Source organism: Hipposideros armiger, unplaced genomic scaffold, assembly GCF_001890085.2.
Source record: "Hipposideros armiger isolate ML-2016 unplaced genomic scaffold, ASM189008v1 scaffold_197, whole genome shotgun sequence".
NCBI lineage: Eukaryota > Metazoa > Chordata > Mammalia > Chiroptera > Hipposideridae > Hipposideros > Hipposideros armiger.
This window is the reverse complement of record NW_017731547.1, coordinates 734,565-761,068: the sequence shown is the minus strand read 5'-3', so window position 1 is coordinate 761,068 and position 26,504 is coordinate 734,565. Positions and strand designations below refer to the sequence as shown.

General features: G+C 34.5%; 1 protein-coding gene across 1 annotated transcript in view; it reads left to right on the top strand.

Moving 5' to 3' along the window:
• LOC109388440 (dystrophin) overlaps positions 1–26,504 on the top strand; it is a 1,592,311-nt gene that overhangs the window by 831,967 nt on the left and 733,840 nt on the right. Inside the window, exons 19-21 of the mRNA XM_019653146.1 lie at positions 5,514–5,601; positions 15,471–15,712; positions 21,584–21,764. Coding sequence (XP_019508691.1) covers positions 5,514–5,601; positions 15,471–15,712; positions 21,584–21,764 — 511 coding nt within the window. The remainder of the gene's footprint in view (positions 1–5,513; positions 5,602–15,470; positions 15,713–21,583; positions 21,765–26,504) is intronic.

Sequence of the window (26,504 nt, the reverse complement as noted above, 5' to 3'; positions counted from 1 at the left end):
CTTGGCCTTTTACTCAGGATGAGTAGGGATGTTATTGGAGAGTTGAGCTGACCTCTTTTGTGACTGACTTTCTCTGTCTTCCGTGTTGAGAAGATATCATCAAGGATGTTGACTGGTCAGAAAAACTCTCCAGGTAATTCACCAAAAAGAGGGTTTATTCAGGAAACAGAATAAAGACACAAAATCACCACAGCAGAGTGAGAACTCACACCTCTGGCTGGACCTCCAACTCACTGCACATGTGCAAAATGAAGAGCCCAGCCTTCCCAAGATGGCCTCTATGTAAATAGATCCCTCCCCAAAAGTTACCACAAAGTTTTAACAGGAAGTCAGGACTAGAGAGTTAACAAGGGGCTCAGCTCTGCCCATAGTCCTCTCAGCTCTATGGTTAAGCATCTTAAGATGTCAGTTCATTTTTATAAGTGAGCAAAGGTACAAGTAGAAATACCTTTACCAGGCAATTTTGAAATATCCAGACCCCTGAGAGATGACAGGGACTTTTGCCTAGTGGGGTGGTAGTGATCACAGTAACAACATTGCTTTCTGGATGCTTTGAGGTAAGAGCCAACAGGATTTTCTGATGGATTGAGTGTGGGGTTTGTGAGCTAAAGAGTCAAGATGGATTCTAAGATTTTGGACTGCACAAATGGAAATATAGATTGAATGCTAGGATACACTAAATTTAGACATCAGTGAGATGAGGAACCGGCAAAGGAGATTGAGGAAAGACAGTTTTTGAGGTAGGAGGAAAACTCTTTGTGCTTAAACTGTAGGAATCCAAGTTAAGAAATATTTCTAAGAAGTACTCTGAATCAAAAGATTTTGATAAGCAAGTTCAGGCCTAAGAATCAGCGTTGAAGGTGGTAGCACGCAGGCTAATGAGGACATTAATAACAGCAGTTCTGATGGACCTGAGTAAGGAAATAGGTGTGAGCGGAAGTTTGCTCCTGTTTTTTAATGGTGCCAGTTTTTTGTTTGTTTGTTTTTAGATATCAGTTTATCCTAAACTATAAGTTTGTAATTAAATTTATTGGAGTGACCATGCTTAGTGAAGTGAAATAGGTTTCAAGTGTACACTTCTGTAATACGTCATCTGTAGATCACCTTGTGTGTTCACCACCCAGAGTCAGTTCTCCTTCCATCCTCATGTATTTGATCCTGTTTGCCAGCTTTTATTTTGCAAGATAGAACCATGGAAGGCCGATTTTTCTCCTTTGTGGCACATGATTCTTTAGAGTAAGGGATATGCCCTCCCTTTTCCAGAATCGTATTTTTCTCCAGACTTACTTTTGGGTTGTTGCATGTTTTACTTGTTTTAAATTTTATTTTATTTTTCTGTGCACTTTACAGATATTCTTTGAGAACATGAGGGAAAGTAGAAGCATTAGGAACTACTAATCGGACCTATTTTAAGATGGAAGTTCATATATTGTATTTCATTTGAGAACAATAGCATGTGTGGCCAGATCCAGGAAAAAGGGAGGAGTTTCAGTGATGTTTATTTAGTCAATTTCTGTACCACTTTTTATATGTGGTTATTTGGAAACTTCTCACATATTTCCATGAGCAAGGTGTTCTAATTAACCTCATGCCAATTTTTCCTAACCTTATTTTTAAGAGTATTGATACCTTTCATTATAATGACCACATGTGCCAGTTTGTCTGGGTCATTCTCCATTTATGTCATTCCATTTGTCACAGCTCAATTATGTCTAGCTTCCCATTTTGCTATAAACATTGTCCCAATTCCGGAAATACATTACATGAAGAGCCTCCTCTGGTCCCCTCAGAATCCCTGGAAGGTAGGGATCTTTATTGTTGTTTTACATAGGATGTACTGAAACTCAGAAAAAGTTTGAATCACTTTGTAAATGTCAGTCAGGTGGTAAGCAGTGGAGACAATTCAAACCAACTGTGAACAAACAGCGTGACTCCAAAACTTTTTTTTCTCATTACCTGCTTTACTTACTGCCTCCTTGATAACCCTGCATTTTGTCATTTTAAATTAACCATCTAGCTGTGTCTGTAGTGAAATGTTTTCTGGACTCTTCACTCCCTTTAAAGTGATGTTACTTAACAGAACTCAGCTACCATCTAAACATTGGCACCTGTGTGGAGGCTATTAACTGCTTCTTTCTTGGGCCTGTTTATTTATGCATCAGTTACTCAGTCTGCATACAATATACATCTGGCAATGGGGACAGTAATTGAGCTGTATACAGGGTTGCCAATTAGCCTGTAGACTGTCAGTGTCCATTCTAAGTGACTAGGCATGCCTTCTCATTTGGTGCCCATGCTGCATTAATGGTTAAATATTTTGAAAATTATCCCTGACTGCATTCAAACTATCAGGTCACTGCTGTGAGTTGTAGTCAAATATGTTCAAATCTGTCTGGTTAATTTCCATTGAAATACCCCTAGAAGCAGCAGAGTGGAGTATGTTTGAAAGAGAGCTGAACTTATAAATAGGTGATCAGGGTTCTAATAGCGCATCTAAAACTTTCTACTTCTATGACCTTGGATATATGACTTAATCTTATCGATGCTCAGTTTTCTCTGTATAAAATAATGCTGATTCCTTCTATTCAATAGTATTATTATGACATATATATGAAATTATGTACATAAATTGTAATTGGTAGACAGCGTAGGGGAACTCCATTTTTATCATGGTTCTTCGTCTGTCAAATTGGAAGAGAAATAGTAACTACTTCGTAGATTGTTTTGCTGTGGTGATGGTTGTGATTATTTATATTAGAATTACTGGAATAATGTGGTTAACCAAAGAAGATATTTAAGCTCAAATATTACCCTGATATAGTCAATGATAAGTTTGTCTCTCTGTTAGTAATACTAATTGAGTGTTCCACTAAATGTGTAGAATAAAGAGGTGATCATGACATTTAGAGGGCCATAGATCATGTCTCATCATCATTTATGAAGAACGTGGTGCTCTGATTCTATTTTTTATGTAATTTCCTGTTTAAAAAAAACTCAATGTAGATAAAACAGAAACCACACGGATAGGAAAGGTTAAGTCTAAAACTAACTCAAAGACAGCAGTTTTGTCATTATTCTTATTGTTGTTTAGTTGTAGTCTATTTTTTCTTTCTCGATTGATTGATTGATTGATTGATTATTGATGTAGTTCAAATTTGGGACACCCCAAATCCTGCTGTAGCTCTTGATAGTTGGGAATATTTTATGTTTAGTTAGACTGTGCTTATTTTTTTCTAAAGTGCCTCATGTTCTTTACAAATAGAATTTACCTTTTAATGGAGAATAAAGTTCAAGTATTGGAAAACATGGGTGCTAATAAGACTCTAAGGACAGAGAATTTAGAAAATAAAAGTTGAGAGTTGAGAAGATGTGGATTTGGGAGTTTTGCCTACACTCTTAGCTTTAATAAGACATTGTGGCTACTTTACTTTCATGGACTTGTTAGTTCAACTATCAAATTAGAACCTTCCATTGTTGTCCACATGCTTGTGTAAACAATTCGATAACATCTGTATGAAAATGACTTTCAAGATAATCCAGAAGTTTCACCTGCTACTTGGTATGGGATCCTGGGTGCATATAATCCCTAAGCACTACAATATGTGTGCTTTGACAATTTCTTTTTCTGAATTTTTAATTAAATGTATTGGGGTGACAATGGTTAGTAAAGTTACGTGGGTTTCAAGTGTACAATTCTGTAATACATCACCTGTATATCACATTGCGTGTTCAAGTAGAATACAAGACTCATTAAAATGAGTCTATTACCTTTGGAGTATCCCCACAGATGAGATGAACCTCAGTTTTCATTTTCTGCCTTTGGTGCCTTTGGCAGTGTAATGTAAAATGTATATTTTCCAGCTAAGTAATAAGTGCTTTAAAAAAGATGATCATTTTATAGTGTTTTATTTCACTCTTCATTAATTCTGCTACATTATAATTAGCATATTGCATATTATATTTTTTTTCCTGATTGGAGCTAGTATATCGTCTATCAGCTCTTTTAGCATTTAGCACAATTGACCTTGAATCCCATAATCCTAGTCCATGAAACTTTTTAAAAAGCTCGCTCAATTGTGGCTCTTCTTTAAATTGGAGAATCTTTTGAAATATTTTAAAAAGTGTGGATTATTTTATGAGCATTCCCATCATTTGGTGTGCTTGGGAAATAGTCTAATGTAAATGATTACTGATTTCTCTGAAAGTATTTCTGATGTGGCCATATTATCTATATCTATATTGCTGACTCTATCTGGCTGTTTGCTTTCAAAGGGAGGACTCTAGATCGGCACTGTACAATTAAGTTGGTACTTAACACACATGGCTTTTTAAATTTAAAGAAGTTAAATTAAAAATTAATTTCCTCACTCCCACTTGCCATGTTTCATGTGCTCAGTAGCCACATGGGGCTAGTGGCTACTGTATTGGACAGTGCAGGTCCAGAATAGTTCCATCATTTCAGAAAGTTCTACTGAAAAACTCGCTGCAAAGTGTGCATGTATCTAGTATACGTTCTCCTGCCTGTACTCTAATATTACACTTTGGAATATTTGTTTAAATGCCTATTGATCTAAATCAAGTTTTGAAAACTAGTCTGAAGTAGAATAGTTTCTTTCTTCAAACTCAAGTGAAATATTTGCATTATTTAACCATGGAATTATTGCTTTTACTAAATGTTAAAGGCAGTATAGCTTGCTTTTTCTGTGGGTAGTTATGTTTTAGGACATATATATTGTTATAGCCACATCTTTTTAATGACTATAGCAATATAGTGCTGAATCATTGTTTAAAATTTATATCTCTGTAGAGACACTATTAGCTAAACTCAAGAGTATCAAATGTTGGTTGTTGTTAATTTAAAGAATTGTGTTTTGTTGTTTGAAAGTTAACTCTGGTTGGGAGAAATGAACAATGGAATTTAGCAAAATTTTGGAAACTGAATCCATTTTTCCTTGAAATGGGAGAATTTGACATTTTAAAGAGAAAAATTAACCCACAATTTTGTATTTAGACTACTGGTTTTTTTCCTCAATCGTGCCAATATACTTTTTCCCATTGTATATACGTACTGGATTTTCTATTTCATTTTTATTTTAGAATATATACTTTTATTATAGGAGTAATTTCAGTAGTGTATATTTAAAAGATAAGTTCCATTTTAATTATCTGAAACTTTATCCTTTCATTGTTAGTTATAATGTGGCTTTGCTCGTTCTTTTTTTCTCCTTTTTTTTTCAGTCTTTCATTACAGTGTGTCAGAAACTATTATGTAAAAAAAAATTAATAGTAGGAATCTTATTAAAAATAGTGGCAATTTGGTATAAAAATGGCTTGTGCTTTCATTGCCATTTTGATGCTTTTAGCACTGAGAAACTTGAGAACAAATCTTTAGATTCCCATGATGAGCTGACAGAGTGAAATATCTTAAAGCTTGAAAGGGCAAGTAGAGTTATAATTACTGTGTAGCTTCACAATCCTGTACTGAATTACGTACCTTTGCTGTCATGCTGCAGGCCATAGAGCGAGAAAAAGCCGAGAAGTTCAGAAAACTACAAGATGCCAGCCGATCAGCTCAGGCCCTGGTGGAACAGATGGTGAATGGTAATTACACGGACTTGATTTAGATAATCTTCTTAGGGATTTGATAAACACATAGGTTCATATTTATCAGCTGAACTATATCAGACAAGCACTTCCTGAATGCAAATTTAAATGAAAGTGGGTTTGTAAGCTTTTTATTATTCTTTCTTAATGCTAAGCAAATTATTAAAGGAAATTCAACTTTGAGTCCAATAGAAGAAAATGGGAGGTGGTAGAATATTTTACCAATCTGTTGCGGTGAAATTAATTTTAATTCAAATCCTCCTAGCATTTGTCCAAACAATTTAAGAAAATGAGATTTTCAGAAATAATTGAAAATGTAAGCAATCATATAATGTATGTAAAGTGATTATAATGTGATTTTAAATAATTCTTGCAATGTATTTTTTCAAACAGACTAAAATTATGTGGAACATTTCATCAGCATACCTGTTTGCTAATAATATATGTGACATTTTCTATGTTGCTTTTCATTTTTTTCACTCATTTAAAAACTGTCTCCTATGGAGAACTTTGATTTTTTAACTTTTTTTGAGTGAGGTAAAAGTCCAAATTTAGCAAAACATTTTTTTTCTTTTTAAAGTTAATTTTTGTTAACATTTAGTTAAGTCTCAAAGGCTGTCTGAACAAAACATGTTATTGACATCCATTGTAAACAAACTGATTTCGAATTGTCATTGTCTTACTACTGTGTTCATTTCCAGATATAAGTAATTTATGACAATAAGGGATAATGCTGTTTCCAAAGAAGATTTTTTATTTTATTTTTCAAAGGATATGTTTATAAAATCGTTATAACCAAATGTAACAAATGTATTTTTTGTCTTGCATGTCAGAACCTGCCCGCTTTCTGGGGCTTCAATTCTATGTACTAGTTACTGTTTGCCTTAATTGCCATGTTGGCATTAAAAAGTTCAGTGATCTTCTTAGGAAATCAATTTATTTTCTTCTTCTAATTAGCCCCAAGACTGTATTTGGTTAAAAACAAAAACAAGCAAATATGACAGCTGAGAATTAGGTTAGAAATTAATGAATATATAGTCAATGCAACATCCTAAAAGGTTGTCGTTTAGATGCATGTTGCTGGGTGGTTTAACTGATGAATTTGACAACAGCATATTCATGTTAAATAAAATTATATGATCTAAAAAATTTTCTTGTAGCTGTTACATAATCTCTCCCGAGGATCTACATTATTACTTTTTCATTTTTTATAAACTGATGTAAAATGTATACTTTAAAATGATCTCGTTTTATAATCAGATATCGAGCATACCTTAGCTCAGATCATCTGATAGTAGCATATGCTGAATTATTCAAAACACAGTTAAAATTTGGAAATAAGGGAATTATTTGTTTTTGATAGTTGAAACTACATACGGGATTAAAACAATCATACGATTAGTGATAACATAATTTTCTAGATAATTGCTCTCATTGCTCAAACTGAAAGAAGAAAAATCAGGACATATACTAAGTCCTTAATCAATATTAATTAACTGATTACATTCTGTTTAGCAAAGCAAAATTAAGGCAGAAATTGAGATAATTACATTGGTAATTTTGGTCAGAAAATAATAATGCTTCTGAAGGAAGGAAAATGTGAACTTGTATAGAAAGCAAAGAGCAGTAAGGGGTAGGGGTTTTATTTGAGATGTTCTTCGTTGGTTGACTATATTGATCAACTTTAAAGCTTCTTAATTATGCCAGTGAAGATACGGTCTAACTGATATGTGTTTAGGCTCAAATTTAGGCTTACTAGGGCACAGCTCTGCTGCTTCATTCAACCAAGCAGTGTACATAATTACTAAAAAGAAGACTCAATGATTCTAACTTCTCTTTTTGTTCTCTTATTTTTTTTGTGTGGTCCTTCATAGAACAAGGTGCATAATAGTTTATGTGATTGTTTGTGCAAATTGTGAGTAAAGCCAGATACACAATAAGTGCCTGGAGTACCTCTCCAGATATATTTCAGAGGGAGCCCTAACCCTAATTTAGGATAGCTCCACTAGCGTAGAGCCAGACACTCGAGTTTGCTGGTGTGGCTCAGGAAGCTGAGAAGCAAACTGAGGTTTGCCTAAACCAGGTTTCCCAACAGTTAGCTCAGTAAAGCTCTTAATTTACAAGCCCAGAATTTCCTTTCCCAAGTTTGTCCTGCAGTTGTAATAAAACTCAGAACCATATAGAACACATATATTCTTGTCCTTTTATTTATAGAAAGGAAAATGAGAAATGAGTCGTGATATTTCATTTAAGATCTCATATAACATCTGTTCCTTCTAACTATACATCTTGTTCTCAAACATTAAGATAAAGGCAAATCATTCTTGTGCAATGTTATTATGCAACTAATACAAATACATATACAGTTTATGTATGTTTATTGTGATAACATTTAACATATATTCATAGTGTAAAATATGTATGAAGAATAGCATGAGTACAGCTATTGTATTTTAAAGAAAGCATTTTACAAACTATATTTTATATGTATACATGCATACATAGAAAACTGAATTTTCTACTTAAAATAATTTACCATGAGATTATAGTACTTTTCTAAAATATCTGCAGTAGTTTTGGGACTCTTCTTTTAAATTTTCTTTCAGAGTGAAATTTTAAGACATGCAAAAAATATCCTCAACACTTATATTTTACATCATTTTTGACCCCAAATGGTACCTCAGACATATTTCCAAATCACTTTTGGCCATTTCAAAATACGTACTGAAAGAATGAATTTTTAGCACCACTTAAGAAATACAGAAAACAAAATCTGTTAGTGCTGAAGGCAATTTCTTTTTCTTTTATGTAAGTATTTTTTACTAAATATATTGGGGTGACAATGGTTAGTAAAATTTTATAAGTTTCAAATGTACAATTCTGTAATACATCATCTACATATTGCATTGTGTGTTCACCACCTAGTGTCAAATATCCTTCCATCACCATATATTTGACCCCCTTTACCCTCTTCTACCACCCCTTCCCCCCTTACCCTCTGGTAACCACTAAACTATTGTCTGTGTCTATGAGTTTTTGTTTGTCTTGTTCATTTGTTGCTTTCAGTTCTATATGCTACATATGAGTGAAGTCATGATTCTCAACTTTTTCTGTCTGACTTATTTTGCTTAGCATGATTATCTCAAGATCCATCTGTGTTGTCGTGAATGACAGTATTTCAATTGATTGGAGAAGTATGGAGAGCAGTTTGATAGAATGTTGGATGGTAGAGAGAACCTCTTTTTAGTCGCAAGAAATTGTTCACTTCCTAGAACTTTAATGAGAGTAAGTGGGAGACTAGATTGGGTACCTAGTGCTCTAATTATGTTTCCTGTAGCTGCATTATACCGAGAAGGGAAATTTCCAATTTTCTATTTATTTCATTTTTTTAAAAGGATACAGATAAAACCCTTTAAGGTTTATTTTTATATTTCATTATTTAAGCATAAAATAGTATAAAATAATTAAATTTTAGAAAATTTTAGCAACTAAATATGGTAAAGAATCTTGTTACTATATCAATACTATTGATTATTAATTAATGAATCCTGATTTCCTAAAATTTTATTTTGGACAGTTTTTAACTGACCTGCTTGCTTCAAAGCAAAAGCATTTTAGTGTATGAATGGGATTATGGGATTTCAGGACAATCTAGAAATTTGTATACCTAAACATATGCTTACTTCATTTTTATCTGTTTAGGATTAGACTTCCTCTTAATTCTTTTTGTAAAATAATGTTTTTGCATGTACATATATTCTCCTATCAGTCAGGTATTAAAAAAAACCTGGTTTAGATCAATTGTTTTCCTTTATTAATATTGAAATTACCAAAAATAATTGCATCAAAATATTCATTGGAAAACATATACAAGCATAGCTCAATTCCCCCATCTTTAAGCTGTAAAATGGTTTCATTACAATTTCCAGAGGAGATACTATAACATAATTACCTAATAGGGTTAGTGATGTTTTCTATAGTAAATTGTGCTTCACTTTCAATTTATAATTGCAGTTTTCCATGTGTTAATTAAGATCCTGAAGACAATCACATTAGGGAAATGTTTAAATAAAAGTAGTAATTATTAGTATCTTAGACTAAAACAACATCTCAAAGCTATCATCCCCTCCATGTTAGATTATAGTGTTTAAGGTAATACCTAATAGTAAGTCTACTAAGGATGGTAATTAAATAGCACAGACTAATAACATACAGACAAGAGCCCTGCTTATCCATATTAATTATGTACCTGTATTTTTCGTATTTTGGTTTGTAGCTCATGAAATACTTCACATGAATGATGTCATTTGAGTTTGGGCCACAGAATTTTGTCAGATGGTCAAGGGCAGGGATTATAGTCAGTTTGGCTCACCTCATAGCCAATCTCTCATTATCTTCGCTTCACATTATTGCAAAGGATTTCCAGTGGCAATTATATATTTTAATGGGAATAGATTCTGCAGTTGGTTTGTGTATCAATGGGGCATGGAAATAGGACTCTTTGCAGTCGTCCAGCCCCTCCATCGTGAACGAGTAGCTTTCCACAGTTGCACCCATTTCTTCTTCTCTCACTCTTTTGTCTGTTCTGGGCAATTTGATTTATGTCCCCTGTTTCACCATGGGACCCATGGGATAATGGTCTACACGGAATTCACACCCAGTAAATGTTGTTAATCAACAGACATGTTTTTCCTGTTTAACTCTGAACTCCAAAGGAAGAGACTCTGTGTGTGTGTGTGTGTGTGTGTGTGTGTGTGTGTGTGTGTGTGAAGGGAGGAGTTTATAGTAGTCACTGTTTTAGAAAATTAGTCAGAAAAACAAATATGAGTTGTAATCTGATTTTTTTCTCGTATAATTTAATTATGTTTATAAATAGATATAATGTAAAAAGAGTTATATTAGTAAGTTTGTGCATTGTATTTGCTAGGGATGCAAATTTCATATTTATTTTTAAAAGGTATTAATTTTTAAAAGTATTGTTTTCAAAAACATGACGTAGCTGTTATATAAAAGTGTGGTCACAGAAATCTCTAGAATTTAGTCTATAATACTCAAACCTTATTTTCATGGACTCTGAATAATTTCTATTATATTTTAGGCTGTTACATTGAATGCCAAACGAATTTTAATGACCCTCACTTAATATGCAACAAAATCAGATACTATTTGTTCTCAACTTTAAGTTTTCATTTCAAATATTCTTCTAATTCAAGAGCTCTGAAAACACAGGTTTTGCATTATTCTACCCTGGTTTCATGGCTAATGATGAATATATTTGGTGAGGAATACTTCACTTTAAGTGGCGGTTCTGAAGTAACTTTCATGGAAGGTGGTGCACAATTAAAATTATTCTAACAGTCTGTTATGCACTGTACACAAGTAGTAAAATTAATGGATGCACTTCAAGTAATGATCCATTTCCTCTGGGTGCAATATATTTATTCATAGACTATTTCAAAGGTTGTTTAGAATATGAGATGTGAATGGATTATGATCCATTATCCCTGAGATTTTAATGTGCTGCTACAAAACGGTTTCCATAAGTATTGTTCATAATGCCTGGTGAGTTACTGTTTGTATTCTTAAGTAGCTAACAGAAACTTAGCAAAACAGATGCTCAAATAATTGATACTTAAAACTTTGCAGATATTTACACTTACAAACTGTCAGAGAACTTAAAATTTTCAGTTGAGTTAAGGAGCATATCATTCTATGAAATACACATAAAACAGTTATATAATAGGAAAATTATTCATATGTGAGTATTTGCTTGGGAAATACTTAGTACCCATTTTGATTCTACAAAACTTTTAAGGGACTGTCTCATAATATCACCAGTAGTACTGGATAATAGATGGCCATTTAATTCATGACGCTGAAGTAATGGCATGTATCATTTTAATTTAAGAGACATACGTTAAGTAACATGACATGTGGCAGTGCTTTTGATCACTCGCCCAAGTATTTTAAAGCTGACTTGAAGCAAGAGAGACTCTGTGTGTGTGTGTGTGTGTGTGTGTGTGTGTGTGTGTGTGTGTGTTTGGCTTTTTGTGTCTGTGGATATTGTTCCCCTAATGTTTGTATTTGTAAGAAATAAGCTATTGATTTGGTGTTGGGTGAGTTTACAAGTAGAGTGTGTTTATTCTGTACCTACTCTAAGCTGAGAACTCTATCAGATACTGTCAGTGAGGCCATTTTTCTTAGAGGGGTTTATAATTTAGGACAAGTTATACTCTAGTTGAGCAGGAGGCGTATCTGTGCACGAATTAATGCAGTATTAACACATCCAAACCCTTCATAATAAGATGTCTGATTATCTGGGGTCGACATCAGATCTTTGCCAGTGACACCTAGAAATTTCTGTTTTTAATTTTTGGCATGAATGTCCTTTATAACTTTAATTTTAAATGATGATAGATGTATTACCATTTATTCCAAGATTTCCTGGTAAATTCTTATGAATTCATCACTGGTTGATAAAATTTCTTGAAAAAATTTAGACATACACTTTTTATATCCCATATTAGTGCCATATCATATAAATTTAGCACTAACTTTAAAAATATTAATCATTAATTTTTCATAAATGACCTCTTCCTTTCATTAAATGGTTCCCTTTCCCCCTAATTTCAACATTTGAAAGATCTGGTCTCTTTTCTTGTTTCCTACATGTTCTTTTTCATTTCTTTATATAAACATTGACTAATACTTATTGGTTTCCTGGTATATGTGAGACATTCTGAAACTATTTCACATATATTAATTCGGAACCCTCATAGGTAGCCTAAGAGGTCAATTCTGTTTTATGCTCATTTCATGGATTAGAAAAATAAGACCCAGTGAGATAAAATAACTGACTCCAGTTCACCCATCCAGTAAAGGTGGTCAAATTTGAATTTAGATCTACCTAGTACCAGAGCTTTTTTTGTGAATTTCTAGACCCTTCTGCCTGCCTTTACCATTTCTCCTAATATGGAGATCCTTTTTACCTATCACTGTATTTTAACTGCCTTTTTCAATTAGAAAAATCAATATGTAAATAAGTAGCGAGCATTGTAGATTTCATAGTGGATTTGTACAAAACTCACTTTTTTCATTTATTTTAATTTCTTTTACAGTGATGTTTAGTATCTGGACATTTTTTTTGGCATAACCTAATAAGCTGATAGTTTGGATAATGATCAACAAGGATTCATTAAATTCTGTCCCTGTATTTTAATAGATACCACAGAACCTGTTGGTACTTCATTATACTTTGATTTATATTTTGCTGATTCAATTAACATGTATTATTCATATTGAAAATTAACTTATGATTTTATGTTTCCAAATGCTAGGGGGGTCTTCATGTGGTTGCCCTCTTTTAAAGACAGTGAGATCTTTCTGTATTCCCTCATCATTTAGATTAATGTTAAATAAGACTCAATCCAGCAACAGTTCATCAGCCCCTTTAATTTACTTTAGCATCTCTTATTTGCGTATCTTGGACTTGAACTACCATGGACGTCCTTTTTCTAAGTGCTTATTCAAGTTTAACATATCTTAAAAATATTGCTCCTAAACATCTGATCATTTAGACCCATGGTACATTTTAGAATCATCATCTAATAAAATTTAAAATTTCTCTCCTTTGTATTTTTGAAATATTTCATTTTGCAACAATCATGTTAGCATTTTATTGTAATATTTTTCCTCAAACTTAGTGCCTGTATGACTGGAGTTTTGGTTCTCCTCTTAGATTTTATAACAGACACTATCTTTTTATAACTGCAGTTAATTACTTAGTGGCACCCCAAAATATTTTGGCACAATTCTTGGTCACTGATCAAAAACAAATTATCACAAACACTATATCCCACAACACCTCCAGATGTCTCAGTAAAATCAATTGCTTCCTTAACTATTAGGAAGGTATTAGAAGAACATTTAGATCCTCTAAACCACATGCTGCCTCTTATAGCTGTATATATGGAGGCATGCATATATTATCTTTTCACACTTTATTTTTTCAATTATTTTTCTTTAAAAATAGCCAAAGAGGGAGGAAAATATGGTTGCCAGTAGTATTTGCAGTTCCTTTTCTCCAACGTCATCTTTGATACTGTCAGACTTTGAAATGAGAGCTGTGTTTCAAATGAATTGAGAGCTATGATTTGGCAGCATAACATAATTACAACAAAGTGAAAATTAGAATATCAGAGCAGAGGAAAGTAAGAGAGGGTAACATAATACAGTTGTTGAATTCAAATTCATATTTTTTCATCTTTGAAAAGAATGTAGAGCATGTGTAAGTTACCAAAACCACAGGCCTTATGTTTGTTAGAGATGGTCTTCAGACTTCAATAACTTCCCATTAACTAAATCATATTACCAAAAAGTGTCAAAACATGAATATTTGTAACAGTAGGTTCTCCTAGACAACTTGGTCTTCGCTAAATCACTTTATCCCTTAGATATTTTAATCTAGAGGCAGAAACTAATAATGAGTTTATGATCCCTTTTGAGATGCCTGTGGAAATATGTAGGGATAAGAAACATTCAAATATTCAGCATTTCAAAAATATAAGAAAATGATCAGTGCTACATAGCTATAGTTTTAAATACATATCATATTTAATATTTGAATGCAAATGTAATTTATTAAGAAAGTTAGTGTATAAACTAATATATATCAGGGGTGCCAAAAAATGTACACAAGTGGACACTTTGGTCAACGTTGCTCAAGCACTAGTTCGCCATAATCAGAAGTATCTGGACACTGATGGTAGCCACTTTGAGTACCTCTTGTCATTGCAGAAGTCAAATGTGACTTGTAGTAATCTTTAGTTATCAGTATATATTGAGTATTACAAGTTTAATACAGTTTTCCTTTCTTAAAATGTATATACATTGTTTTGGCACTTTCTGTATGTATGTGTGTATAAGAACGTCCCAATTTTGTGAACTAACTTTAGAGAATGAATATTTTAACATGTAGCATTACATGATGTTGCTTTCATGCCACATATAGGATAATAAATGCCTGGATTGGCATTAATCATATATCACATGGCAAAATTGAAAAAGATAGTATATATTAAGACAGCATATTCCCGAACCCATAGTAAGTTCTCCAGAAGGCTGAAGGTGATAATGATGTACATATGTTTCCGTTTTGCTCTTGATAGATCTTTATCTGTTTTAGTGTTGCTGTAGATGGCTTTAAAACTGTCCGATCAACTTCCACCTTTGGAAATGATATGTAAATAACATGAAAACCTTTTTCCATATTAGGAAGATTGTTTTTCTAGTGCTTGTTTCCCTTCTTTGGATCCATAGACAATTTGTCTATTTCTGGCTTTCTATAGCAGAAACAGAGAATTATTTATTTTTGATACTCACCTTTTGCCTTTAAAAAAATACAAATAATATCATTTCAACTAATTTCCACACCGTTTAAAAAAATGAAAATCTGAGATAGTTTTTGGAGGTACACTTTAATAACATATGTGATATTTAACATTTATTTGGAAACGTTTGGAAACATTTATTTCCAAAACGTTAGTTGTCCATGATCAATCTTCCACCCCTTCATCAGAGCTTTGACCATTTTTGTTTTTATTTAAATATATTCTGATCTTCTACATCTTATGTGCTCTTCATTATTATTTTATTACCTTCATGTTTTTGATAAGATGCATCCCTAACAATTTGCAATCAGTAATCAGAAATCATCTTGGTACTTTCTCTCCTTTATCAGTAAATAAATGATTTGTTTGAAATGATTCAGATGCTGAGTATTTTTAAACTTGAGACACATTGGTTTTCAGATAATGTCTTTCAGTCTGTGGCTTCAGTGGATATATTTTCAAACTCTTTCTTTCTAGAGGGTGTTAATGCTGACAGCATCAAACAAGCCTCAGAACAACTGAACAGCCGGTGGGCCGAGTTCTGCCAATTGCTAAGTGAGAGACTTAACTGGCTGGAGTATCAGAACAGCATCATCGCTTTCTATAATCAGCTACAACAATTGGAGCAGATGACAACTACTGCTGAAAACTGGTTGAAAACCCAACCCACCACCACCTCAGAGCCAGCCGCAATTGAAAGCCAGTTAAAAATTTGTAAGGTAAGAATCTTTCTTTCCTCCTATTTGGAGCACGAGCAATCAGAATTCCTTGGCAGTTTCCAGAAGAATAGCAAATTATTTAATCATAAAACGTCCCTTTTAAAGATTTTAGGTAAACATAGTGAAGATCAAAATATAAGCAAAGAAAATTGGTTTAAATATGCGATACATGGATGACTGAATCCTAAAAAAAAAAAAAAAGACAAAAAACATACTTAGTCACCCATGGCTAATTGATTTTGTCAGTTTGCAAAATGGTGAGGCACTGTTGGAGTATGGAACCACATATACCCTATGAGAAATTGCCAGTAATGTGGAGGTCTTTCTTATGACAGCCCACGTGCTCAGAGCAAAACCCCATCATATGTTGAAAAAGTAGGATCCTCACAAACACAAGCAGCTGATATACTGTAAAATCAGATGTAGGAGGAGCATCTTTCAAACTGACAATCCACCCAAATGAGGATAGTTTGAAGATCCCTTTACAAAAATATTTTATAAATACACATGGAGAACAGAGGAATCACAAGAGATAGTATAGTAACCCATCGTCAGGGCTGTTACCGTTCTTAAAGTGGAAAGGATCAGGGAGAGAGATGTTACAGAAACCCAGAAGGAGAGAGCTGGCTGCCATTTGTGAAGGTGGCCTTAAGAGCCAGCTCAAGTGCCATCACAGCAATGGAGCCAGAAAAATGAACACCCTACTTTGCTCTCCACCATGCCTCCGGAATCTGAACAGGGCTTCCCATGGACTAAACTTAATCAGAAGACAGGAGACAAGGGGGTGTACTGTGTTTCCCCAAAGATAAGACCTAACTGGAAAATAAGCCCTGGCATGATTTTCAGGGTGCTCATAATATAAGCTCTACCCCCAAATAAGCCCCAGTTAAGATCCGTCAGCCTGAAATGACTGTATTTGAATAAATGTAGATTTTTGTGCATGAATAAAATGTGTCTTTTGGAGCAAAAATCAATATAAGCCCCGGTCTTATTTTCGGGGAAACATGGCAGTATATGTAAATGTCATCTCCCTGGATCACAGGAGAAGGGTGGACAGTGGTTCCGGAGGGGCAAACACCACATAATTGGCACAAGAGGCCCTGAGGAAGAGATTAAAGAGTATGTCTGCAAGAAAACAAGAGTTATGTAATAATGTAAACCACTTGAACTTTTCGCATCATTCTGATGTGCTCCACTCTTTTCATTGGAAGTGGGAAATTGATGAGAAGATAGATAGATGGAAAGGTTTCCAGGATGAACCTTAATGATAAACAGATGGCTGGGTTTAATAATAAAAAGCAATAAATGGGGGTTAATCTGCATGCTTTGAAAAGAATGGTTTACATAATGGGAGACTGGAGATAGAATGTTGACAGGGCTGATTGATTTGGAGGTGGCGTTGAACCCAGAAAGTGTTGGGGAATTCAAAGCTAATTTGAAGAGAAAAACAATTGAAGGACTTGATGATTCTTCAAATATTGGACCTACAGCTTTACTTGGAAGTAAATAAACCCAGGGGATATATTTCTGGATAAAGAATGTAGTACAGAAAAGCCTTTTGTTTATTAGGCAAATATATAAACCTAGGGAGTTTCTATATTTAGAGATATTTTGCTGTTAAATTATAGAATCCATGACTTTTTTTTTCTGTGAATCTGTGGAATACTCCACCTACATTATCTCTTGCAACAAAAAGCTGATGACAGTCCCTTAACCTGTTTCCTCAGATTCAGATATAGAAATTAATAGTAACATCAACAAAATGCTTTCATCCATAGAGTATCCAAGAATGATACTGTATGCATTATCTGGCTTGGGCTGCCATAACAAATACCATAGACTGGGTGGCTTGAACAACAGAGATTTATTTTCACACAGTTCTCGAGTCTGGAAGGTTCCAAGATCAAAGTCTGGTAGGGCTCAGCTTCTGGTGAGAGCTCTCTTTCTGTCTTGCAGACAGCCACCTTCTCGCTGTGGCCTCACATATCCTTTCCTTGGTGCATGTGCATGGAGGGAGAGAGACAGAATTTTCTTCTTTTTCTTGTAAGGCCTCCAGTCCTTTCAGATAAGGACACCACACTTACGACTTCATTTAACCTTTGCTACTTCCTAAAAAGTACTATCACCAAATCTAGTCACATTATGGTTTGGGCCATCAACATATAAATTTTGGGGGACACAGCATTCTGATACTTCCCTTCCCATTCATGTTCTTCTCACGTGCCAGGAACCCCAAAAGTCAGAACTCATTCCAGCACCAACTTTAAAGTCCAAAGTCTCATCGGAATGTCATTTAAATCAGATGTGGGGAGGACTCAAGGCTTGATTTATCCTGAGACAAAATTCTTCTTCTGCTGTGAACCTGTGAAACCAGATAACTTAGGTGCTTCCAAAATAGGATGGTGGGACAGGCAGAAGATAGACAGTCCCATTCTAAAAGGAGGAAAAATGGGGAAGAAGGAAGGGGTAATGGGTGCTAAGCAAGTCTGAGACCTTGCAAGGCAAAACCCATTGGATTTGAAGGCTTGAGAATAATCCTCTTTGGCTCGAAGCCCTGCCTTCCAGTCCTGCTGGGGCCATGGTTCTACCTTCACGACCCAGTAGGGCAGCAGTCACTGCAGTTTTGTGAGCACTCATTGATCCTGTCCTCATGGCTTTTACCTAGAATAGTGGGGAGAGACATTAAGTAAAAGATTAAATAAATAGATGTAGTAATACCAATGGGGCACTTAAACAAAGGTACAGAGTTCTGGGAGAATGTCTAAAAGGGAAACCTTGACCTAGACAGAGCCACCAAGGGCAGCTTCCTTGAGGCAGGTACATTTGAGTTAAGGTTTTTAGGATGAGTCAAAATTAAGAGAACAGCAAGCAAGAGGTTTCAGACAGAAGGGAGATGGTGGAGGGGAGCAATAACCATCCAAGAACTGAAAGAAGGCCAATGTGAAGGCTGAGCATAGAGGGGCAGGGGCATACGATGAAAGATGGCGGCAAATGCACAGGCACATAGGAGACAAAGTAATGGCTGCTGGGGCATGTTAGCATCTTGGTCTTTACCTGAGGCACAAATGGACATAACTGGTGGTTGTGTATCTTAAATATTCTCTTGAGGTTAGGGACATCATCCTAAGTGAAATCATTTCTTTTGTCTGCATTCAGCCACAAAGTTTCAAATCCTAATGACACAGTTCCACCCGTCTTTATCACCCCTTACTCTTTCTGTCTGCCCCATTGATTTAATTTGATACTCACCAAGATAAAATATTTAGCAGGATAACCTAAGCATCATTCACACAACAGTTAAAATGATACCATTTGTCTGTAATTAGCGATAGGTAAATATAACAAATGACTCCACCCTGTTTATCTATGCATTCTGTTATTTGGGGATTTTTTTTTTAAGATTAGAGTGCAGATTTAGCTCAAAATTTATTACTCGCCAGAACTGATTCTTATGTTGGAGGTTAGAGAGCCATTTGGGAATTAGAAGAAATACATGGTTCTTCTCCTGAGAAAGATACAAAAGTTTTTCCCTCAGATAAACATATAATTGTAAAGGATAAACAGACTCAGGGCGGATGCCTTACCCTGGAGTACCAACCACACTAAAGAGGCCCTTTTATGGAAATAATGAGTAATTGTTAACATCTTTTAAATTGTAAATATCTCAAGTCAAAATGATCTCTCCTCTGATTTACTCTCAGAACTTGAAGGTCTTAACTGAACGGTTGCCCAGACGTTTAATTAGCTTCAAAGTCCCTTTTGTTTTGCAGAACACACTTGACTGTACTGTAGGCTTCTTCTATAGCTCCCTCAACAGGAAGAACACAGCCCTCCATCTGGCCAAATGTAAATCAGGTTCTGAAATGCTTCACAGCAGATGTCAGTGCTGCCATTTGCAAGCCTGGTGTACAAAATGCATGTCAATAATTCTGTACTCAAACACACAGAGTTTACCCTTTACCTTTTGTCTTATTCTACCTCCATGGATATTCCCCTACCTTCTAGAACTTGATTGAGAGGCTTTATATGTGAAAGGGAGAGATGGGTCACCTCCCCATTAATCTATATGTCTCTCTCTTCTTCACCTACCAAAAGGATTTGACTGTCAGAAATTAACCTACCTGAATCAAGTCATACTGTTATAACCACATACCACCATTTCTCTGACTGTTATCTTCGCATCTTCTAAAACTCATAACAAGTGGCATTCCCTATTAGGTAGTCTTGCTACTATGAAAGGATCTATGTGATAAATTTATGTCATCTGATACTAAGACAGAAGTTACTGTCTCCAAAAGACTGCATGCATCCAAAAATAACTTTTTATTTTTTCACTTTTCACTTAGATTTCCAGGAAGCTCAGGGTTATATTTAGTTCGTAATTACTGTAATTCTTTCATTTCCTCCTCCATTCTAATTGGTTTATGATCCAGTTTTTAAATTTTTATTACCCTGTTTGGTACATTTTAAATGGTAAATCTTGAAGTACTTTTTTCTAAAGGTAGCATAGAATAAACTATACGAATGCAACCATGGTGATACTACTTTTAGAAGGAGCATTTTGAAATTTGTTTGAGTTCAAATTTTATATATATCAAATATATATATATATATACACACACACACACACACACACACACACACACACACACACACATACACATATCAGATACATATGAAATACAGCTTCACCGGAAACAAAAGAGTATGAAAACATTTATTTCAAGAACAGCACTGTTCAAAACAAATATATTGCCAGCCACAAATTTGAGTCACATATGTAATTTGAAATGTTCTAGGAGTGACATTGGAAATGGAAAGAGTAACGGGTAAATGAATTTCAATAATGCTTTTTATTTATTAACCTGGTATATCAAAAATATTTTGAGATTTAACAATATTTTAAACTAAGAGAGTTTGTATTCATACTAAGTCTTCAAAATTCAGTGTATATGCTTTCCAGTAAACAGCACATCTCAGTTTGAACTAGACACATTTCAGGTGCTCAGTAGCCAATTGTGACTAGTGACTGCTATATTGGACATCAAAGCAGAATGTTCATGTGATTTTGTCATCCAGAGTACTCTTGAGAGTGAAAGGAGTGCTATTAATTATGCCAGGACAACAAGAGAAAAGCAGAGCAAACAGTCACCCTACTTAAAACAATAGTAATTGCCTATTTAGTCAGGAGACGTAACGAGACCATACAAAAGATAGATAATTATAGACATAAATATGAGTGTGTCTATATATTAATATTATATAGATTATGTATACAGCATCTATGTAATATGAATACACATTTGTAATTTAATGTATGCATATATGTCGATATATGTAGATATGTAATTTATATTCTACACAAATGAATTTAAGGAAAAAATAAATACTGTTCATTAAATGAACTTAGAATTTGAAGCAAAGGCACACAACTTTGAGATGAGAGGTACAGAGCAAAATCCATGTTTTATTTATGGAAGGCGTACAAGACCATTCACGGTACTTTTCACTCATGCTCATTGATGCCCATTAATGTACTAAATGATGTCATTTTGAAATTGAAAGAATTGTACACTTGAAACCTATATAATTTTATTAACCAATGTCACCCCAATAAATTTAATAAAAAAAGGAAAAACAAACAATTTTAAAGGTATTTATATATGATGATATCAATTGAACAAAGAGCGAAGGTATTCTGAAATTGACCAGTATTAGAGGCTTGTGGAAACCATCCTAGATGTTTCCTACCAACTTTTTGATAAGAGCATTAAGCTAAGCTTACATCACTGCCTCTGAACACCTTCCTTTGCCAAAATGTAATGTATACAAAGGAAAAATGTTATTTTCATACCTGAACTTCTGGTACAGGATGAAGTCAGCCGGTTGTCAGCTCTTCAGCCTCAAATCGAGCGATTAAAAATTCAAAGTATAACCCTGAAAGAAAAAGGACAAGGGCCAATGTTCCTGGATGCCGACTTCGTGGCCTTTACAAATCATTTCAACCAAGTCTTCGCTGATGTGCAGGCCAGACAAAAAGAGCTACAGACAAGTAAGTAAAAATATTATACTTCAAATGGCTAACTTGATATTTTCCAAATTAGTTATTTAAAAAGAAAAGAGAAAGTACTAACACCGAAGAATAATTTCTATCAGAGGAACCACCGTCCCTACAACCTGTAGTAACAAGGAAGGAAATACTGTTGCTGGAAAATATACTATATGTCATCGTTTTATTTTTCCCCCCTCCCTTACAATGATTTTATGGCTGTGATGGATAAATGAAGCATATGTTTTACATAGGCATAACTTTTTTTTGGTGGGTTGCAACTTTTCCAATCAAACATTTTGAATATTGAAGAACATAAAAGAGCACTTGAAGCTGCATTCGTGTGTTTTCATTAAATCCAGTTTGCTTCATGTACAGGATATTTACCTGGGCATCTTACTAATACTTCCATCAATTTATATGAAGATTATTATAGCTGTAGCATACATGTGGCAACTAAAACTTGGCAAAGGATAAACAATTCTGTGGGCTGCATTTTAGTGTCAGTTCACTGTAACTACATAAGATCCTCTTTCTCAATTAATGATAAAATATGAGTGGAGCAATTGTGCAAAGGCCTACCATATGACTAGTGAGTTTCTTGACATGTCTCTTTTGTCTCTCACCAGTTTGCTCTTCTGATATTAATGCATAGTATCTGGTCCAAAATATCCCTACTCATCAGCTTGCTTTTTTAAAAAAAAAGATTTTATTGAGGAATTGGGGGAGGGGAACCGTGCTGGGGAATTGGGGAAAGGGGAAACTCACAGCAGCCCAGCTCCAGGTTGAGCTGTTGTTCACTATCTTAGCTGTAGAGGGCAGTGTCACTGGCCCTCATGTGGGATCCGAACCGGGGCCCTGCTGCTCAGAGCTGGCATCCCAAGCCAACTCTTAACCAATGCGCCACTCGGCTGGCCCCATCAGCTTAATTTTCAAGGCAAAAATTCCTTACACAGGTTTATAAACACTTTTAAGCATTAGTAAATGAGTTTTTCATTCACCGTACACATGCATGCATACGTATATATATGTGTACACACAAAGAATTATAGAGTAAAACTCGATTTTAAGACATTACGATACAAAATACTTTAAAAAATATCGTCCTCAAATTTGTTATGAGAAGCACAGGAACATATGTTTGTTTTCTGCTAAAACTTTAATTACTTAGAAAACACATTTTAAAATTCCATTTCTTTGTAAATATATAGAGAATTTACCACAAAACAACATTTCTAGAATAAGTATAGTGATATACATGAAGCTTTCCCCACTTTCCCAGGTTTTTTTTATTTTTTATTTCTATTTCTCTGTGAGGTCATGGAATGAACTGAGTAAAGCAAAAGGTAAATGCATTTTTTTCTTTTGTTTGAAAGTCATTTTTGCTGAAGAGTTTACTTTCCTGCTAGGGAATCAGGTAATACAACTTCACAATAATGTCAGCTCCCTCTAGTGGATTTCAGTATACTTGTCACCGGTCTCTATAAAATCAATTGAAAAGATCGTGAATGTCCTAAATTTTCAAACATTGATCTGTTTAACACTGAAGCACTTCTCTTGTCATAAAATCCATAAACCTCCCTTAAAATGAAATACATTTTAATGGTTATACTCTAACTGGTGGGAAAAAGAGCTTATTTACTGGGAAATTATTTTAATTTACATGTACCTATTAATTATAAAGGTTCAACACTTTTCTGTTTATTTTAAAGATATTCAGAATATTGATGTTGGATGATAATTGAGACTCAACTATGATACTATAATATAAATGTATACTAATGTATACTCTTTATCCATACAGCCATCAATATATCCATTCAGATTATCATGTTTTCTTTCTTTATCTTTCATACATATGGTGATTGTTTATAAAACTGCCAAATGTTTTCATTCCATTTATCTCTAAATAAAATGGCCTGCCTTCCACTTTATTTGCCAAAACATCACTAATAATTTTACTCATTCTTGAGAAACATACCCCGATTAATTAATAGTCATAAATATGGATTATATATGAATTACAAAGTATACAATTTGTACATGTATATATAATTTATATTATATATTATTTAATTTCCTCTCTACTTTTTTCCTTACCTACTTTTTTCACAATGAAACAAAAATTTGACTTCTTAAGTGTACTTTGAATGATGAAAATGGTGTAAAGAAACTGGTGGTTGGTATCTGGCAAAATTTTATGAGAAAATAATATTAAAAGATAAAATGTATCCTATATTTATAGTTATTTTTAGTGTACAAACAAATTTTTTATAAATTACCTTTCTTTCCTCAGAGAGTAACCCTTTGAAAATATCTTGTATTATCCCTATGCCACAACTACACGTATATGATAATTTGTACTATAGCACAACTGCTATAGTATGTATAGCAGTTAACATTTTTTTACCCCTCGACCTAGACTCATGTATATCAGAAAATATAGCACTTAATTCCACACATGACTTTTTTTAAATGATAAAATTATCTTGCCTTGCCTCTCCTGCTTTCTCCTTCGCTCTCCTCTCATATTCTTCTCTTATCTGAAACCTCTCTCCCTTTTAAGTCAGTTGGAAAAACAGTGGGGATTTTTAAACAAAAGATACATCATTTCCACACTCCTCTATTATAACTTTAGATTATCAATTTGACTATACTTTGTCATTAACACATATACTTTGTCATATACACATATACACAGAGAGGTTAAGGGTGAGGGGAGGGAGGGAGGGAGGGAGAGAGAGAGAGAGAGAGAGAGAGAGAGAGAGAGAGAGAGAGAGAGGGAGAGAGAGAGAATAATTTTTTTCATGAAATGGTGCTCATAGAACCATAGAAATGTCAACTAACATCTAACAGTTCTGGTGAGGAGTAATAAAAATTGTTATGTTATCAATTGTTTTGTTCCAAAATGATAGAATTTAGAAGATAATTTTGTTCTATTTCAAAAATTCCAGGAGAAAATCAAAATGTGTGTACATGCACGTACACACACACACACACACACACTCTCTCTATTTATTACACAATATGAGGTACAATATAAATTTCTTCACTATTTGTTAACTTTTAGCCAGAATAACACATTTTAAATTGAGAAATGGGTTGTGCTGGAAAAAAAAATCATTGCAATTAAAGCCTGTCTTGGCAATCTAGAAACCATAAAATGATAAATGAGGAGGGATAAATGGTAAGAATGTCAATTTAAGAATTTCGGTTAGGGCTGGCTGATTGACTCATTTGGTTAAGAGCGCAAGCTCTCAGCAACAGGGTTGCCAGTTCGATTCCCACATGGGCCAGTGAGATGTGCCTGAGTTGAGCTGCCACTGAGTTGATGAGAGCTCCTGCTCTTGGCAGCAAGGTTGCCGATTCGACACCTGTATGGGTGCTCCCCCTCCTCCGCAACTAAGACTGAACGCAGCACCTTGAGCTGAGCAGCCGCGAGCTGCCAACGGGTGGCCAGATGGCTCAGTGTGCAACAAGGTGGCCAGTTCCCATGGGATGGTGGGCTGAGCCCTCCACAACTAGATTGAAAGTGGCGACTGGACTTAGAGCTGAGCTGCGCCCTCCACAACTAAGATTGAAGGACAACAACATGACTTGCAGCTGATGGGTCCTGGAAAAACACAATGCTCCCCTTCCCCAACAGTGTTCACCTGCCCAATTCCCCAATAAAAGAAATCTTAAGGAAAAAAAAAGAATTTAGGTTACGTGGGGGTTAGAAATATTTCATAGATGCGATGAGAAGAGTATCTAAATTCTCTAGTAAATTCTTTATCCTCCTGTTCAGGGTCTAGGCTTCCCCAAACACTGGTTTCCTCCTATGTACCTGGCAAAGGCATCTGTCTTTGTGCTCAAGGCTACACTTTCCAACCTGCAGTTATTCACAAAGCAAATGTTGATTCATTGCCTTGCACTGTGCTGGTTATTGGGGGGTAGATCACTAAGCTCAAACCACATGTTTCTTGCTCTCATTATGCTTGTAATCTAGGGAAAGGCCCAGCCATTTATATGCAATCAAACTGGTGTTTTTATAATTATAACCTGAGATGAGTGCTTGGATGCAGAAGCCAAGGCCAGGGCTCTGAAACAAAATAAAGGAAACTTATTTCATAAATTCTAGCTAGAATTATGTTGGTTTATGTAGGAAATTTTATCTAATTTATTATTGAATAATTTAGAATGTTCTGTGTTCATCTTTCTGGATTTGATAGACTTTTTTTTTCTGTCCTGTACTGAAAAGCAACAGTTTCTTTGAATTTCTGGCGTTTTCTATCTAGCTAGTTTATCTATCTATCTATCTATCTGTCTATCTATCTCCCTTCTTTTCTCCCTCTCTTGATCTAGACATAGATGGATGCTGACTAAATTTTGGACAATCTATAATATTATAACATATACTTTTGAGTTAAGTAACTATTTTATACTTTTACCAAGCTCATGCTATCTTACCTGTTTAATGATAAGCTGACAAATCTAAAAATCTTTATTTCTTCTCATTTAGTTTAGGTACAATTTAATCTTTCCCCAGGATGCTACTAATGCCAAGGTTATCTCCAAGTTAATCTAAACATTTTTCCGAATGCATGGTTAGATTTTCTGTGCAATATATTATGCCTTGACAGTAAAACAAAAAAATGTATATGTATTTTTATTTTTTATTTTTTTTATTTTATTTTTTTAAAAAGATTTTTATTGGGGAATTGGGGGGATGGGAACAGTGCTGGGGAATTGGGGAAAGGGGAA